This window comes from Callospermophilus lateralis, chromosome 14 (assembly GCF_048772815.1).
Source record: "Callospermophilus lateralis isolate mCalLat2 chromosome 14, mCalLat2.hap1, whole genome shotgun sequence".
Lineage (NCBI taxonomy): Eukaryota > Metazoa > Chordata > Mammalia > Rodentia > Sciuridae > Callospermophilus > Callospermophilus lateralis.
Genome location: NC_135318.1, coordinates 59,889,731 through 59,907,597, shown reverse-complemented (window position 1 = coordinate 59,907,597; position 17,867 = coordinate 59,889,731). Strand labels below are relative to the sequence as shown.

Genomic DNA, 17,867 nt, shown 5'->3' with positions numbered 1-17,867 from the left:
ACACTTAACTATCCATTTATTATTTGTTTTATTTTTCACAGGCACATATGCAAAACCTAAAATTCAATCTAATTTATACTTTTAAAAAACTTTTCCAAAAATAAGACAAAACAAATAATTAAGCTATATTACTTAAGTGTATTTTCTTTTTTTTTTTTTATATTTTCCTGTTCATCTAATGGAAAATGAGTTTTTTATTCATGTCATGAAAATTCACACATCCAGAAGAAAAAGCAAATATATTAAAATAAAAAAATCTTATATTATCCACAGATATCCACAACTAAGCATCATAGAGAAAATACCATTTTGTGTTGTTATATGCATATAACCCATGCCATGTTAATGTATGTATGCAAATATATGTACACATTCATATTATATTTAAAACTTATTATCTGGTTAACCTTTTTTTTTTTATTGGTTGTTCAAAACCCTACAAAGCTCTTGACATATCATATTTCATACATTAGCATACATTAGCTTCAAGTGAGTTATGAACTCCCTTTTTTACCCCAAGTAGAGATTGCAGAATCACATGGGTTACACATCCACATTTTTACATAATACCATACTAGTAACTGTTGTATTCTGCTGCCTTTCCTATCCTCTACTATCCCCCCTCCCCTCCCCTCCCATCTTCTCTCTCTACCCCTTCTACTGTAATTCATTTCTCACCCTTAAGAGTATTTTCTAAGAAACTCTGTATGATTCAGCTGATGAAGTCCATGGATACAATGTACTATCAATTCTTATTGGACTAATAGTTGACATTTATTAATCACTCACTAGATGTCACATATTCTACTAAATATTTTGAGCATTGTCTTATATAAATCATACCAACACCCTATAAGATAAGATAGGTGCTAATATACCCATTATTATCAATAATAGCAGACAAAATACCTTATTCACAGAAGAATGGGTAAACTGGAATACGTTCATATACTGGAATACTGTACAGTAATAAGGAATGAATTAAAACTATGTACATTGCCTAGAAGAATCTGAAAAAACCACTTGAGATAATACAATCCAAAACAACTCAGTTTTCAAAGATCTATCATGCAAATTCCATCTATATAAAATTCAAAACCATACTGAAGAGCAGGGAGGTCAATACATGTCAAGATAAGAAGTAAAAAAGATATGATTGTTGGCCTGGGTTTGTGGCTTGGTGGCAGAGCACTTACCTAGCATACATGAGGCACTGGTTCAATCCCCAGCACCACATTTAAAAATAAATAAATAAATAAATAGGTGTTGTATCCATCTTTTTTTTAAAAAAAAAAGATATAATGGTATATGATATGTCAAGAGCTTTGTAATGTTTCGAACAACCAATAAAAAAAAAAAGATATAATGGTGAAAGGGACACAAAAAACTTCAATGATATTTGGTAATGTTCTATTTCTCAAGGTGAATCTAGTAGATAGATATACAGAAATTATTTATACTTCTCTCCACACTTTACGTAAGTGTTCCTATGCATGAAAAGGTTCATACTACAAGGAAAATATTTTTTCTATTAAAAAGAAAGTCATTTTTATGTAAGCTATCATAACTCTGTGTTCTTTCTTTTTTTCTTTCTTTCTTTCTTTAGGTGGTGCTGGGGATTGAACCTAGGGCCTTATGCATACGAGGCAAGCACTCTACCAACTGAGCTATATTCCTGATAGTGTCATAACTCTGTGTTCTTAATCAGAGAATATACATGTGAAACTAGCTAGATTTCCTCTATATTTCAAGACATCTACCTTAAGAAAAAATAAGGTTGATATTTAGTCTTCTGTTCTAAAAATATACTGATACAAGCAAATCAATTCTTATTCTAAGAAGATAACTTTTTCTGAATAGATGAATTTGGAATTAATCAAAACTTATTTGGAATTCTAAAAATCAAATTAATCAAATCTTTAAATCTTAACTTTTGAAAAATTAAGACTCCTAACACTTCAGCTCAAGATTAGCAATGACTCAGCTGGAGTCATCAATGCCCAAGTAAGAGATCAATTTCTATCATCATTTTTTTTTAATTTTCTGTTTTCATTACTAGGTTTCTCTTATACCTCAGATACATGAGTTGTTCTTCCATGACCAAACAATTCTGCCTTGATTTCTTCTACTTTCCTCCTGTCATCTTCATTTAATTCTGAAATTGAATATCCACACTCACGTGCTAAGTTAAACTTCAGATTCCAGGCTGGGAAGAAAGCATAAAAACCACTTGAGATAATACAATCCAAAAGTGATAATTTTCAGTGATTATAATAGCTTAGAAAATTAGCAAGCTATGCTGTATACACAACTTAATTAATGCCTATCACAATGCTCAGCATATGCTCTCAAATTATATACCCTAATGTTCTTGAAAGAAATAATTTCCTTGAAAAGCTTCATTTCTAAAAAACCATACTCTACAAATATTTCTACAAAGAGTCCACTTCAAATACGGTATTCAATCATTTTTATCATAATCTTCCTTCAAAGCAAAGAAGTCCCCTTTTCCTCCCCTTTTTGCACCTACTACAGTTACAGACACTCGTATGAGAACTAGTATTTTAAAATGGTAAATAAAACTAGAAAGATTTTTTGAGAATCAAAATGTATAAGAACAGTATAGAAAATTAACCTCAAAGGAAGATTCATAGGTAGGTCTGAACTGCATATAACGCACCCCCCCCCCAAAATATTATTCCCATATGTCTTAAAGATTTTTATTTCCTCTTTTAATAGAATTCTACTCTTATATATTAATGGGATTAGTAAATAATTCTCTTTCAAACCTCTAACCCAAGTTTTAGTATGAAATACCTTGATACTTTTTCTTCTAATGTCTGAGATCAGTTCCAAGAATTTTATTAGAAATAGGAAGAAAAAATGTATGTAGTTTTGGAACACAAAACAATTTAGAGCACAGAAATCTAGAGAGTTTTTTTTTTTTTTTTTTTTTTGCCTGCGCCCAAGATAAGTTTATTATAATGGGAGAATCAGGGAAAAATAAAAGCTTTAGGAGCTTTGAAACCCAAACTTCCTTCTTAACTCTCTGATATCAAAGTCTACTTCTCCTAAAACCATAACCTAGACTAGCACCGTTAATGCTATAACTTAGCTACATAATTGGTTAGATGAATCTTTCTAGGTTGCTTGTAGAAAATATAAACATTCTAACAATTCTATAGGAAAAAGAAATTAAGAACTCCAAATATGTAAGGTTAATCAATTTTTATATTTCTCAACTTATCAATGTTTATAAGCCTAAACATGCCTATATGACAAATGACAGTTCTTACCTCGTGCTCGAACCCGACACTCCTCTTCCTCTGCATTTCTAAGTATTTGTTTAGCATGATTTAATGAGGATTCACAATGCAGAAGATTTTTCACACGTGCAGCCAGTGAATCTACACTACCACCATCGTCACTCTCTGACATACCCTGTTCCTCTCTGCTATCTGTTATGCTTGGATTCGGTGAAGTGTATGGAAAAAAGTTGAGAAGAACATCAGAAACTGATTCCAAAGACTCTGGTAAATTACTCTCCCATGAGCAGGAACCATGTCCATCACTTACATCACTACTTGAATCACTTTTTATGATAGTCATCATAGGGATAATAATTTTGTTCCCAATGGTTCTACTATAGCGTTCAGGTTCAGACCTCATTGCAGATTTGGCTGCTTCATATTGCCTAAGAGTTTCACCTAATGCCATTCTGGCTTTGCTTTCTGCTTCCTGTAGAGGACTTCTAATTGTAGTTGATCTAATAAACTCCCAATTTTCAATGCCTCTCTGGCATTTCAAATTCGTCTGTGTGCCAATATCTTTCTGTATGCTTCTATTTCTTGGGCTTTCCTCCTCTATATATGGTTGTCTATGAAGGAAATCACCATCAGATACATCAGTTGTGGGGGGTTCTTTGAAGCAAACCACCTTCTTAGACCGTATAAATGAAATATCACTAACATCTCTGAAAGGGACAAGGGGAGCAGGAAAATTGCATCGTTTCAGTGCTATATTTTCTGCCTCCATTAAAAGTGTCCGAATTTCTTTAAGAGTTTTGGAACTATTATATGTATCCTGGATTTCCTCTGAACCATTATCTTCAAAACCTATAGATTCAGGCTTAATTATTACAAGTCCATCATCAGCTTGAGAATTTAATGGCATATGTTTTGAGAAAGCACTTGAATCAGAAGAATCCAAATTATCTATTAGTCTTTGGACATGTTCTGAAACAAGTTTGTCCTTTTCATCAGGTGAATAAGTACCAGGGGAAATTATTGATAACCCAGTAATTTGATCAGATTGCCCAAGACCACTCGAGACCTTCGGATCATCTTCAGTTAGATGTCTACACGGCAAATCCTTTTGATAGAAAATATTCAATTTTCCTCTGTATGAAAAGGAACTAGGAGGAGCTGTTGGTAACTCTGTTTTCTGGTCAGCTGGTTCAGAAACAGTCGAAACCTTTAGTGCATCTTCAGTTTGATATCTGTCTGGCAATTCCCGTAGATACAAATTATTAGATTTTTCTTTCTGTAAATAAGAACCACAGAGAGTTATTGGTGCCCCAGTATTTACATCAGTTGGCTCGGGGACAGTTGAAATCTTTAGAATATCTTCACTTTGATCTCTGTCTGGCAACTGCTGTTGGAAAAAAACATGAGGTTTTACTCTTTCAGAATAGGAACTACGAAAAACTGTCAGTAATGGAGTCTCATGGTCATCTGGTCCAATCACAGTTGAAATCCTGGGCTTCTCTCTCTTTAAATGGAAACTATGGGTAACTGTTGGTAACTCTGTCTTCTGGTTGTCCGGTAGATTCACAGTTGAAACCTTGAGTTTCTCTTGATGTGAGTAGGAACTCGATGGTACTGCAGGTATCCTATTCTTCTGGTCACCTAGTCCAGAAACAGTTGAAGCCTTCAGAGATTCTTCAGTTAGATCACTATCAGGAAAGGACTGTTGAGAAAAATCACTAGGCTTCTCTCTATGGAAGTAGGAACTAGAGGGTGTTCCAGCCCTCTGCTCTACTGGAACAGAAACAGATGAAACTTTCGAAGCCTCTTCAGTGAGATGGCTCTCTGGCAACTCCTGTGGAGAGAAGACACTGGGCTTCTCTCTATGTGAGTAGTAACTTGAAGGCATTGTTGATATTCCAGTCTTCTGGTCATCTGGTTCAGGAAGAACAAGAACGTCTAAAGCTTCTTTGGAAATATTTGGCAACTCCTGCTTATGAAAACTACTGGAGTAGGAACTAGAGGATACTGTTTGTATTCCAGTCTTCTGGTCAGCAAGTCCAGGAACCTTTACTGTTTTCAAAGTGACCTGAGTAAGATCTGGCAATTCCTGCTGTAAAGAAATGATGGACTGTTCTCCCTGTGAATAGGGAGAAGAGGTTATTGTGTGTATTCCAGTCTTATAGTCAGCGGGTTCAGGATCCCCTAAAACTTCCAAAGTATCTTCAGGAATATCTGTCAACTCCTGCTGGTAAGAAATAATGGGCTTTTCTCCATGTAAATAGCGGGTAAAGGGCACGATGTGTATCCTAGTATTCTGATCAGAAAGTCCAGGAACACCTAAAATGTTCAAATCATCTTCAGTACGACGTGCTAACTCTTGTTGGTAGGAAATAACAGTCTGATCTATAGGTGAGTAGGAAGGAGAGATTTCAATAGGTATTGTGGTATCTACTGGTTCAGAAATAACTGAAAGTTTCAGACTTTCTTCACTTCGCTGACTATCCGGCAGGACTTGGTGGTAGAGAACAATGGGCTCCTCTCCAAACGAGTAGGAAGTGGAGGATACAGTCAGATTCCCAGCCTGCAAGTCAGCTGGTTCAGGAGAGGATAAAACTTTCAAAGCCTCTTTAGGTAGATAACTATCTGTCAAGGCCCTTTGGTAGAAAATAACAGGCTTCTCTTCAAGTGAATAGGAACTTGAAGATAATGTTGGTGTCACCATATTCTGGTCAGCTGGTCCAGGAGCAGTCAGAGATTCTTCAGGTATATGACTACTTGGCAAGGACTGTTGGTAGAAAATGCCAAGTTTATCTCTTTGTGAATAGGAAGGAGGGATTACGGTTGGTATGCCAGTCTTCTGATCTGTTCCAGGAGTAGTTGAAACTTTGAGCGCCTCTTCAGGTAGATGACTATCTGGCAGGGTCTGTTGGTAGAAAATAATAGGTTTTTCTCTATGCAAGTAGAAAGTAGATGGTCCTATTGGTATCCCAGTCTTATGATCATCTAGTCCAGGAACAAATGAAACTTTCTGAGCCTCTTCATTTAGTTGATTATTTGATAACATCTGCCGATAGAAAATATTGGATGTCTCTCTCTGTGAGTAGGAAGTAGAGGTTAGTATTGGTATCCCAGTCATCTGGTCAGTTGATCCAGGAATAGCTGAAATTTTCAGAGGCTCTTTAGTTGGATAACTATCTGACAAGGCCTGCTGGTAAATAACACCAGGCTTCTCTCTCTGAAAGTAAGAACTAGAGTATACTTTTGTTGTCATAGTCTTCTGATCAGCTAGTCCTGGAATAGCTGAAACTTTCACAGTCTCTTCAGTTACATGACCATCTGGTAACTCTTGCCGGTAAAAAGTACCAGGCTTCACTCCGTGTGAGTAGGAAGTAGAGCGGACTGCTGCTGTTTCAAACTTTTGGTCAGCAGACCTAGGAAAAGTTGACACTTTCAGAGCTTGATCAGTTACATGACTTTCTGGCAAGGCCTGACGATAGAAAGCATAAGATTTATCTCCATGTGGGTAGGAAGCAGAGGACACTGTGGTTATCCCAGTCTTCTTGTCAGCTGGTCCAAGAGCAGATGAAAGAAACTCTTCAGCTAAATGACTCTCTGGCAACTCTTGTTGGTAGAGAATAATACCAGGTTCCCCTCTATACGAGTAGGAAGGAGAAGTTATAGTAGGTATACTAATCTTCTGGTCATCTGCTCCAGGAGCAAGAGAAACATTCAGAGTTTCTGCAGGTATATGACTACCTGGCAAAACCTGTTGGTAGAAAACACCAGGCTTATTTCTTGGTGAATAGGAAGTAGAGGTTAGAGTTGGTATCCTGGTCTTCTGGTTATCTGGTCCAGGAACAGATGAAACTCTCAGAGCCTCTTGACCACCTGGCAAGGATTGTTGGTAGACAACACCAGGCTTATCTTTTGGTGAGTAGGGAACAGAGGATACAGGTGGTATGCCGGTCTTCTGGCCAGCTGGTCCCAGAACAGCTGAAGCTTTAAGACTCTCTATAGGTATCTGACCTCTTGGCAAGGCCTGTTGGTAGAAAACATCAGGCTGGTCCCTTGGTGAGTAGGAAGGAGAGGTTGCAGGTGTTATGCCACTCTTCTGGCCAGCTGCTCCAGGAACAGCTGAAACTTTCTGAGTCTCTATAGGTACCTGACCACCTGGCAAACCATGTTGGTAGAAAACACTAGGCCGGTCACTTTGTGAATAAGGAACAGAGGTTGCAGGTGGTATGCCAGTCTTCTGGCCAGCTGGTCCAGGAGCAGATGAAACTTTCAAAGCCTCTGCAGGTATCTGACCACCTAGCAAGGTCTTTTGGTGGAAAACATCAGGCTTATCTCTTGGTGAATAGGAAGGAGAGGTTGCAGGTGGTATGCCAGTCTTCTGGCCAGTTGGTCCAGAAGTAGCTGAAACTTTCAGAGCCTCTGCAGCTATGTGACCACCTGGCAAGGCCTGCTGGGAGAACACACCAGGCTGGTCTCTTTTTGAGTAGGTAGCAGAGGTTGCAGGTGATATTCCAGTCTTCTGGTCAGCTGGTCCAGGAGCAGCTGAAACTTTCAGAGCCTCTATAGGTATATGACCACCCGGCAAGGCCTTTTGGTAGAAAACATCAGGCTCATCTCTTGGTGAGTAGGAAGGAGAAGTAACAGGTGGTATGCGAGTCTTCTGGCCAGCTGGTCCAGGAGCAGCTGAAACTTTCAGAGCCTCTGCAGCTATCTGACCACCTGGCAAGGCCTGCTTGGAGAAAACACCAGGCTGGTCTTTTTGTGAGTAGGGAACAGAGGTTGCAGGTGTTATGCCAATCTTCTGCTCAGTTGGTCCAGGAGCAGCTGAAAGTTTCAGGGCCTCTGCAGGTATCTGAACACCTGGCAAGGCCTTTTGGTAGGAAACATCAGGCTCATCTCCTGGTGAGTAGGAAGGAGAGGCTGCAGGTGGTATGCCAGTCTTCTGGCCAGCTTGTCTAGGAGCAGGTGAAACTTTCAAAGCCTCTGCAGGTATCTGACCACCTGGCAAGGCCTGCTGGTAGAAAATACCAGGCTTCTCTCTTTGTAAGTCAGAGGGTAACGTTACAGCTGGTAACCCAGTCTTCTGCTCATCTTTTCCAGGAATAACTGAAAATTTCTGAATCTCTGCAGGTGTCTGCCCACCTGGCAAGGCATGTTGGTAGAAAACACCAGGCTGGTCTCTTTGTGAATAGGGAACAGAGGTAACAGGTGGTATGCCAGTCTTCTGGCCAGCTGGTCCAGGAGCAGCTGAAAGTTTTGGAGTCTCTGCAGGTATCTGACCACCGGGTAAGGCCTTTTGGTAGAAAACACCAGGCTCATCTCTTGGTGAGTAGGAAGGAGAGGTTACAGGTGGTTTGCCAGTCTTCTGGCCAGCTGGTCCAGAAGTAGCTGAAACTTTCAAAGCCTCTGCAGGTATCTGACCACCTGGCAAGGCCTGCTGGTAGAAAATACCAGGCTTCTCTCTTTGTAAGTCAGAGGGTAACGTTATAGCTGGTAACCCAGTCTTCTGCTCATCTTTTCCAGGAATAGCTGAAAATTTCTGAATCTCTGAAGGTGTCTGTCCACCTGGCAAGGCATGTTGGTAGAAAACACCAGGCTGGTCTCTTTGTGAGCATGGATCAGAGGTAACAGGTGGTATTCCAGTCTTCTGGCCAGCTGGTCCAGGAGCAGCTGAAACTTTCGGAGCCTCTGCAGGTATCTGACCACCCGGCAAGGCCTGGTGGTAGAAAATACTAGGCTTGTCTCTTTGTGAGTAGGGAACAGAGGTTACAGGTGTTATGCCAGTCTTCTGGTCAGCTGATACAGAAGTACCTGAAACTTTCAAGACCTCTGCAGGTATATGACCACCTGGCACAGACTGTTGGCAGAAAACATCAGGCTTGTCTCTTGGTGAATAGGAAAGAGAGGCTGCAGGTGGTATGCCAGTCTTGTGGCCAGCTGGTCCAGGGACAGATGAAATTTTCAGGGCCTCTGCAGGTGTCTGACCCCCTGGTAAGGCCTGTCGGTAGTAAACATCAGGCTCATCTCTTTGTGAGTAGGGAACAGAGGATGCAGGTGGTATGCCAGTCTTCTGGCCAGCTGGTCCAGGAGCAGTTGAAACTTTCAGGGTCTCTGTAGGTATCTGACCTCCTGGCAAAGTCTGCTGGTAGAAAACATCAGGTTTATCTCTTGGTGAATAGGAAGGAGAGGTTGCAGGTGATATGTCAGTCTTCTGGTCACCTAGTCCAGGAGCAACTGAAACTTCCAGAGCCTCTGTAGGATTCTGACCACCTGGCAAGGCCTTTTGGTGGAAAACATCAGGCTTATCTCTTGGTGAATAGGAAGGAGAGGTTGCAGGTGGTATGCCAGTCTTCTGGCCAGCTGGTCCAAGAGCAGCTGAAACTTTCAGAGCCTCTGCAACTATGTGACCACTTGGCAAGGCTTGCTGGGAGAAAACACCAGGCTTATCTCTTTGTGAGTAGGTAGCAGAGGGTGCCAGTGGTATGCTAGTCTTCTGATCACCTGGTCCAGGGGTAGCTGAGACTCTCAGGGCATCTGCAGTTATCTGATCACCTGGCAAGGCGTGTTGGTAGAAAACACCAGGCTTCTCTCTTTGTAAGTCAGAGGGTGACAATACACTTGGTAACCCAGTCTTCAGGTCATCTGTTCCAGGAATAGCTGAAAATTTCTGAACCTCTGCCGGTATTTGACCACCTGGCAAGGCCTGCTGGTAGAAAATATTAGGCGTTTCTCTTGGTGAATAGGAAGGAGAGGTTGCAGGTGGTATGCCAGTCTTCTGGCCAGCTGGTCCAGGAGCAGCTGAAACTTTCAGAGCATCTGCAACTATCTGACCACCTGGCAAGGCCTGTCGGTAGAAAACACCAGGCTGGTCTCTTTGTGAATAGGGAACAGAGGTTGCAGTTATGCCAGTCTTCTGGTCAGCTGGTCCAGAAGTAGCTGAAACTTTCAAGGCCTCTACAAGTATCTGACCTCCTGGCAAGACCTGCTGGTAGAAAACACCAGGCTGGTCTCTTTGAGAGTAGGGAACAGAGGTTGCAGGTTGTATGCCAGTCTTCTGGTCAGCTGGACCAGAAGCAGCTGAAACTGTCAGGGCCTCTGCAGGTTTCTGACCACCTGACATAGTCTGTTGGTAGAAAACATCAGGCTTGTCTCTTGGTGAATAGGAAGGAGAGGTTGCAGGTAGTATGCCAGTCTTCTGTCCAGCTGGTCCAGGAGCAGATGAATGTTTCAGGGCCTCTGCAGGTATCTGATCACCCGGCAAGGCCTGTCGGTATAAAACACCAGGCTGGTCTCTTTGTGAGTAGGGAACAGAGGGTACAGGTGGTATGCCAGTCTTTTTATGGTCAGCTGGTCCAGAAGCAGCTGAAACTTTCAGGTCCTCTGCAGGTATCTGATCACCCACCAAGGCTTGATGGTATAAAACATCAGGATGGTCTCTTTGTGAGTAGGGAAGAGAGGTTGCAGGTGGTATGCCAGTCTTCTGGTCAGCTGGACCAGGAGCAGCTGAAAGTTTCAGGGCCTCTGCAGATATCTGATCACCTGGCAAGGTCTGTTGGTAGAAAACACCAGGCTGGTCTCTTTTTGAGTAGGGAACAGAGGGTGCCGATGTTATGCCAGTCTTTTTCTGGTCAGTTGGTCCAGAAGCAGTTGAAACTTTCAGGTCCTCTGCAGGTATCTGATCACCTAGCAAGGCTTGTTGGTAGAAAACACCAGGTTGGTCTCTTTGTGAGAAGGGAAGAGAGGTTGCAGGTGGTATGCCAGTTTTCTGTCCAGCTGGTCCAGGAGCAGCTGAAACTTTCAGGTTCTCTGCAGGTATCTGATCACCCGGCAAGGCCTGTCGGTATAAAACACCAGGCTGGTCTCTTTGTGAGTAGGGAACAGAGGGTACAGGTGGTATGCCAGTCTTCTGGTCAGCTGGTCCAGAAGCAGCTGAAAGTTTTACGGCCTCTGCAGGTATCTGATCACCTGGTAAGGCCTGTCGGTATAAAACCTCAGACCGGTCTCTTTGTGAGTAGGAAACAGAGGCTGCAGGTGGTATGCCAGTCTTCTTCTGGTCAGCTGGTCCAGAAGCAGCTGAATGTTTCAGGGCCTCTGCAGGTATGTGATCACCCAGCAAGCCTTGTTGGTAGAAAACACCAGGCTGGTCTCTTTGTGAGTAGGGAATAGAGGGCACTGATATTATGCCAGTCTTCTCGTCAGCTGGTCCAGAAGCAGCTGAAAGTTTCAGGGCCTCTACAGGTATCTGATCACCTAGCAAGGCCTGTCGGTATAAAACACCAGGCTGGTCTCTTTGTGAGTAGGGAAGAGAGGTTGCAGGTGGTATGCCAGTCTTTTTATGGTCAGCTGGTCCAGAAGCAGCTGAAACTTTCAGGTCCTCTGCAGGTATCTGATCATCCAGCAAGGCTTGTTGGTAGAAAACACCAGGTTGGTCTCTTTGTGAGTAGGGAACAGAGGATGCAGGTGGTATGCTAGTCTTCTGGCCAGCTGGTCCAGGAGCAGCTGAAAGTTTCAGGGCCTCTGCAGGTATCTGATCACCCAGCAAGGCCTGTTGGTATAAAACACCAGGATGATCTCTTTGTGAGTAGGGAACAGAGGGTCCAGGTATTATGCCAGTCTTCTGGTCAGCTGGTCCAGGAGCAGCTGAAAGTTTCAGAGCCTCTGCAGGTATCTGATCACCCAGCAAGGCCTGTCGGTATAAAACACCAGGCTGGTCTCTTTGAGAGTAAGGAAAAGAGGGCACAGATGTTATGCCAGTCTTCTGGTCAGCTGGTCCAGGAGCAGCTGAAAGTTTCAGGGCCTCTGCAGATATCTGATCACCCGGCAAGGCCTGTCGGTATAAAACACCAGGCTGGTCTCTTTGTGAGTAGGGAACAGAGGGTTCAGGTGTTATGACAGTCTTCTGGTCAGCTGGTCTAGAAGCAGCTGGAAGTTTCAGGGCCTCTGCAGGTATCTGATCACCTGGCAAGCCCTCTCGGTATAAAACACCCGGCTGGTCTCTTTGTGAGTAGGGAACAGAGGGTGCAGGTGGTATGCCAGTCTTCTGGCCTGCTGGTCCAGAAGCAGTAGAAAGTTTCAGGGCCTCTGTAGGTATCTGACCACCCGGCAAGGCTTGTTGGTAGAAAACACTAGGCTGGTCTCTTTGTGAGTAGGGAAAAGAGCTTACAGGTGGTATGTTAATCTTCTGGCCAGCTGTTCCAGAAGCAGCTGAAAGTTTCAAGGCCTCTGAAGGTATCTGATCACCTGGCAAGGCCTGTCTATATAAAACACCTGGCTGGTCTCTTTGTGAGTACGGAAGAGAGGGTGCAGATGTTATGCCAGTCTTCTGGCCAGCTGATCCAGAAGCAGCTGAAACTTTTAGGGTCTCTGAAGTTATCTGACCACCTAGCAAGGCTTGTTGATAGAAAACACCAGGCTGGTCTCTTTGTGAGTAGGGAAGAGAGGGTGCAGGTGGTATGCTACTCTTCTGACCAGCTGGTCCAGGAACAGCTGAAAGTTTCAAGGCCTCTGCAGGTATCTGATCACCCGGCAAGGTCTGTCGGTATGAAACACCAGGCTGGTCTCTTTGTGAGTAGGGAACAGAGGGCAGAGATGTTATGCCAGTTTTCTGGTCAGTTGGTCCAGAAGCCTCTGCAGGTATCTGATCACCCGGCAAGGCCTGTCGGTATAAAATACCAGGCTGGTCTCTTTGTGAATAGGAAACAGAGGTTGCAGGTTTTATGCCAGTCTTCTGTCCAGCTGGTCCAGAAGCAGCTGATAGTTTCAGGGCCTCTACAGTTATCTGATCACTCGGCAAGGCTTGTTTGTAGAAAACATCAGGCTGGTCTTCTTGTGAGTAGGAAAGAGAGGGTGCAGATGTTATGCCAGTCTTCTGGCCAGCTGGTCCAGAAGCAGCTGAAAGTTTCAGGGTCTGTGCAGGTATCTGATCACCCGGCAAAGCCTGCCGGTATAAAACAACAGGCTGGTCTCTTTGTGAGTACGAAAGAGTGGGCTCGGATGTTATGCCAGACTTCTGGCCAGCTGGTCCAGAAGCAGCTGAAAGTTTCAGGGCCTCTGCAGGTATCTGATCACCCAGCAAAGCCTGTCGGTATAAAACACCAGGCTGGTCTCTTTGTGAGTAGAGAACAGAGGTTGCAGGTGGTATGCCAGTCTTCTGGTCAGCTGGTCCAGGAGCAGTTGAAAGTTTCAGGGCCTCTGCAGGTATCTGACTACCTGGCAAGGCTTGTTGGTAGAAAACACCAGGCTGGTCTCTTTGTGAATAGGGAAGAGAGGATGCAGGTGGTATTCCAGTCTTCTGGACAGCTGGTCCAGGAGCAGCTGAAAGTTTCAGGGCCTCTGCAGGTATCTGACCACCCGGCAAGGCCTGTCGGTATGAAACACCAGGCTGGTCTCTTTGTGGATAGGGAACAGAGGGTGCAGGTGTTATGCCAGTCTTCTTCTGGTCAGCTGGCCCAGGGGCAGATGAAATTTTCAGGGCCTCTGCAGGTATCTGACCACCTGGCAAGGCCTGTTGGTAGAAAAAACCAGGCTGGTCTCTTTTTGAGTAGGGAACAGAGGATGCAGGTGGTATGCCAGTCTTCTGGCCAGCTGGTCTGGAAGCAGCTGAAAGTTTCAGGGCCTCTGAAGGTATCTGACCACCTGACACAGTCTGTTGGTAGAAAACATCAGTCCTATCTCTTGGTGAATAGGAAGGAGAAGTTGCAGGTGGTATGTCAGTCTTCTGTCCAGCTGGTCTAGGAGCAGATGAAAGTTTCAGAGCCTCTGCAGGTATCTGATCACCCGGCAAGGCCTGTCGGTAGAAAACACCAGGCTGGTCTCTTTGTGAGTAGGGAACAGAGGTTGCAGGTGGTATGCCAGTCTTCTGTCCAGCTGGTCCAGAAGCAGCTGAAAGTTTCAGGGCCTCTGCAGATATCTGATCACCCGGCAAGGCCTGTCGGTAGAAAACACCAGGCTGGTCTCTCTGTGAATAGGGAAGAGAGGGTTCAGGTGTTATGACAGTCTTCTGGCCAGCTGGTCCAGAAGCAGCAGATACCTGCAGAGGCCCTGAAACTTTTAAGGCCTCCGCAGGTATCTGACCACCTGACAGAGTCTGTTGGTAGAAAACATCAGGCTGATCTCTTGGTGAATAGGAAGGAGAGGTTACAGGTGATATGCCTGTCTTCTGGCCAGCTAGTCCAGGGGCAGAAGAAATTTTCAGGGCCTCTGCAGTTATCTGACCACCTGGTAGGGCCTGTCGGTAGTAAACACCAGGCTCATCTCTTTGTGAGTAGGGAATAGAGGTTGCAGGTGTTATACCAGTCTTCTGGACAGCTGGTCCCAGAGCAACTGAATCTTTCAAACCCTCTGCAGGTTTCTGACCTCCTGACAAGACCTGCTGGTAGAGAACACCAGGCTGTTCTCTTTGTGAGTAGGGAACAGAGGTAACAGGTGGTATACCAGTCATCTGGCCAGCTAGTCCAGGAGCAGCTGAAATTTTCAGAGCCTCTGAAGGTACCTGACCACCTGTCAAGGCTTGTTGATAGAAAATACCAGCCTTATCTCTTGGTAAGTAGGAAGGAGAAGTTGCAGATAGTAAGCCAGTCTTCTGGTCAGCTGGTCCAGGAGCAGCTGGAACTTTCAGGGCCTCTGCAGGTATCTGACCACCTGGCATAGCCTGATGGTAGAAAATGCCAGTCTTTTCTCTAGGTGAGTGAGAAATGGATGATACAGTTGGTATGCCAGTGTTCTGGTCATCTGATCCAGGAATACCTGAAACGTTCAGTTCCTCCTCAGTTAGATAACTATCTGGCAAGCCCTGTTGGTATAAAATACTGGGCTTCTCCCTATAAGGGTAGGAAGAAGGAGGTTCTATTGGCATCCCATACTTCTGGTCAGCTGGTTCAGAATTATCTGAGACTTTTAGACTCTCTTCAGTTAGATGACTATGGGTCAATGCCATTTGGTTAGGAGCATCAGTGTGTAGACCAATAGTATTCCCTTGTAAAGAACTTATAGCCAACTGAGGTAAGTCCTCAGGGTATAAGGATAAATGAGATTCAATGTCTGAATCTTCAGTAGTGGTAGTGATACCCAATTTCAACTTGGATTGAGTTATTTCAGGTATGCTTCCTTCAGAAGAGTCTCCTAAAGAAAGAGATTTGTTAATATTATAAATTTTGTCAATAAAAAAAGAAATCAAACAAGCCTCAACTCCTTGGGCCTCTAAACTTTTAGAAATGAAATCTATTGCTGGGCACTAAGCAACTCAGTGAGACCCTGTCCCTAAACAGAAATACAAAATAGGGCTGGGGATGTGGATCTGTGGTCCAGTGCCCAAGTTCAATCCCTGGTACCAAAAAAAGAAATAAAAAGAACCCTGTGGAAATAATCATCAAAGGAAACAAATGTCCATGAAGACACAAATTACAAAGCAAACTAAAGTGAAAATTATCAACAATAGAGTAACAATAATATCAACTTAATGAAATATTTTATAGATCTTAAAAATTTATTTAAAGAATTTTCAATGGGATAGCAAAATACCATTGGGTCTGGGATTTGATTTCAATCTGCTTGCAATCTAACAGTCTGTTGTTGTGTCATGAATGCTGACAGAAAACATAAGGTTCTTTGTCAGGGAAATTTCCTTTATTATTAGCTTATTTTCAAGGGCTCCTCTCAGCCTCAAGTGCCACAGGGGCAATGCAATACAGATGCTATGCATGCAGTGAGTATGACCAACTCCTTATATATTACATATATTTTATAAGGAAAGAGGGATCTATATAGACATTGTTTTCTTTTTTTTGATTTTCTTTTCGTTTTGGGATTGAATCCAGCGGCACTTAACCACTGAGCCACATCCCCAACCCTTTTTTATATTTTATTTAGAGATGGGGTCTGGCTCAGTTGCTTAGGCCCTCACTAAGTTTCTGAGGCTGGCTTTGAACTTCCAATCCTCCTGATTCAGCCTCTGGAGCTGCTGAGATTATAGGCATGTGCCATGGTGACTGGCATGTTTTTTATTAAGTATATGAAATTGTATAAGACTAAAGGTACACTAAGAAGTTTGAACTTAATTCTATAGGCATGGGGAACTGTTGACCACTTTGATAAGAACTATAATGCATCAATACAGATTCAAGGCAGATAAAAAGGGAATGAGAGTGTTTAAACAGAACAACCCATCAGAACTTTCTGCAATAATACAAATGTTCTGTATTTTCACTACTAGAGTAATTCTAAATCAAAGTAGTTCTAAATAGCAGTGTAAATGAATGACTACAACAGAATAAAAGGATTTAACAAGTTGTACATTAATTCATTTATTCATTCAAAAAAATATAAATCCTTATGATGTGCCAGACATCATTCTAGATAAAGGCAAATACAATTATAAAAAAAACAGACAATTCCTACTTCACAGAGTTTCCATCCTAAGAGGAGGAGGCACACAATAAAAATAATTGGTAAAATAGGGTATGTTAGATATAATATGGTTGCTATACACAGCACACATTACCTATCTTTTACATATAGCAAAACTGAGTTTCCAAGATAAATTATACCACAGTGCTTCTCAATGTGAGTTATCTTGTTAACTTGCAGGCTCTGATTCGGCAGATCTAATGAGATCTGAAATTCTCCATTTTTACATGTTCTCTTGTGATACTCAATGCAATACATTGGTCCTTAGACCACATGTTGAATAGTGAAGATATATAATTTTTCTAGAGTTCTAAAACAAATGACAAAAACTAGTACCTTAACCCTTCAATTCTAACTCTGAGTTCTGAACTCTTTTCACTACAACTGATTGCCCTTCCTAAAAGGCCTCTGGTGAGCTTCAAAGTAGCTAAATACAGAAGAAGATGAGTTGAGGCATGAATCATAGAATTAGAAGTATCAACTATACAGAAAAACTGAAAGCAAAAGAAAATATGTAAAAACTGCACTGCAACCTGAGAAGGTTATGAATATTTTGTGAGGAAAAAAACAAAACAGATTAATAACACAAAATCTTTTTATTCCAAACAACTTCCTAACTTTTTGACTTTACATTTCTTTGATCATTACAAATTATCAGTGATATCATGAAGGGAACAAATGAGTTAAGTAAGAGCCAAGGAGTTAAGATACAGAACCCAGATTCTTGAAAGATATAACAGTTTATATAAGATAGCAAAACCTTAAGTAGAAATACCTTAGGAGGAAGGAAAAGGTTAGTAAAGAAAACTTGAATAATTGGAGTAAGCTGCTAAAAGTAAAAACAGGAAGGATCCCCCCAGCCTAAAAAAAAGGAAAAAAGAAAAAAAAATTGAGAATAAAAGGATAAAAAATATATATATAAGTCAGGCAAAGATGGGGCATAAAGGGTGGGGAAAGGAAATGTTCCAAACAGAGCAAACAGTATCTACAAGGTTGAGGAGATAAGAGGGTTTAGCATGAGGAAATGACAGTAGTTCAATATGATTAAAAAGGCAAGTTAGGGTAAAGCTAAAGATATGAGCAGGGACCTTTTACAACATATCAAGGAGTTTTTAAATTATCCCAAGGAATTTACAATTCGTCCTGAGGTAAAACAAAGGTTTCAAACTAAAAGTAATACTATCAAGTCTGCCTTGTAAA

The 17,867-nt window shown here is 42.3% G+C and overlaps 1 protein-coding gene across 1 annotated transcript in view; it reads right to left on the bottom strand.

Annotated features, from left to right (window-relative positions):
* The window catches only part of Alms1 (ALMS1 centrosome and basal body associated protein), a 202,822-nt gene that overhangs the window by 106,721 nt on the left and 78,234 nt on the right, over positions 1-17,867 (bottom strand). The window contains exons 9-18 of the mRNA XM_076833468.2: positions 14,773-15,383; positions 13,332-13,623; positions 11,254-11,513; positions 8,265-9,849; positions 7,416-7,982; positions 7,201-7,274; positions 6,051-6,663; positions 5,013-5,516; positions 3,297-4,880; positions 2,073-2,206 (exon numbers count right to left, since the gene is read on the bottom strand). Of these exons, the coding sequence (XP_076689583.1) occupies positions 2,073-2,206; positions 3,297-4,880; positions 5,013-5,516; positions 6,051-6,663; positions 7,201-7,274; positions 7,416-7,982; positions 8,265-9,849; positions 11,254-11,513; positions 13,332-13,623; positions 14,773-15,383 (6,224 nt within the window). The remainder of the gene's footprint in view (positions 1-2,072; positions 2,207-3,296; positions 4,881-5,012; positions 5,517-6,050; positions 6,664-7,200; positions 7,275-7,415; positions 7,983-8,264; positions 9,850-11,253; positions 11,514-13,331; positions 13,624-14,772; positions 15,384-17,867) is intronic.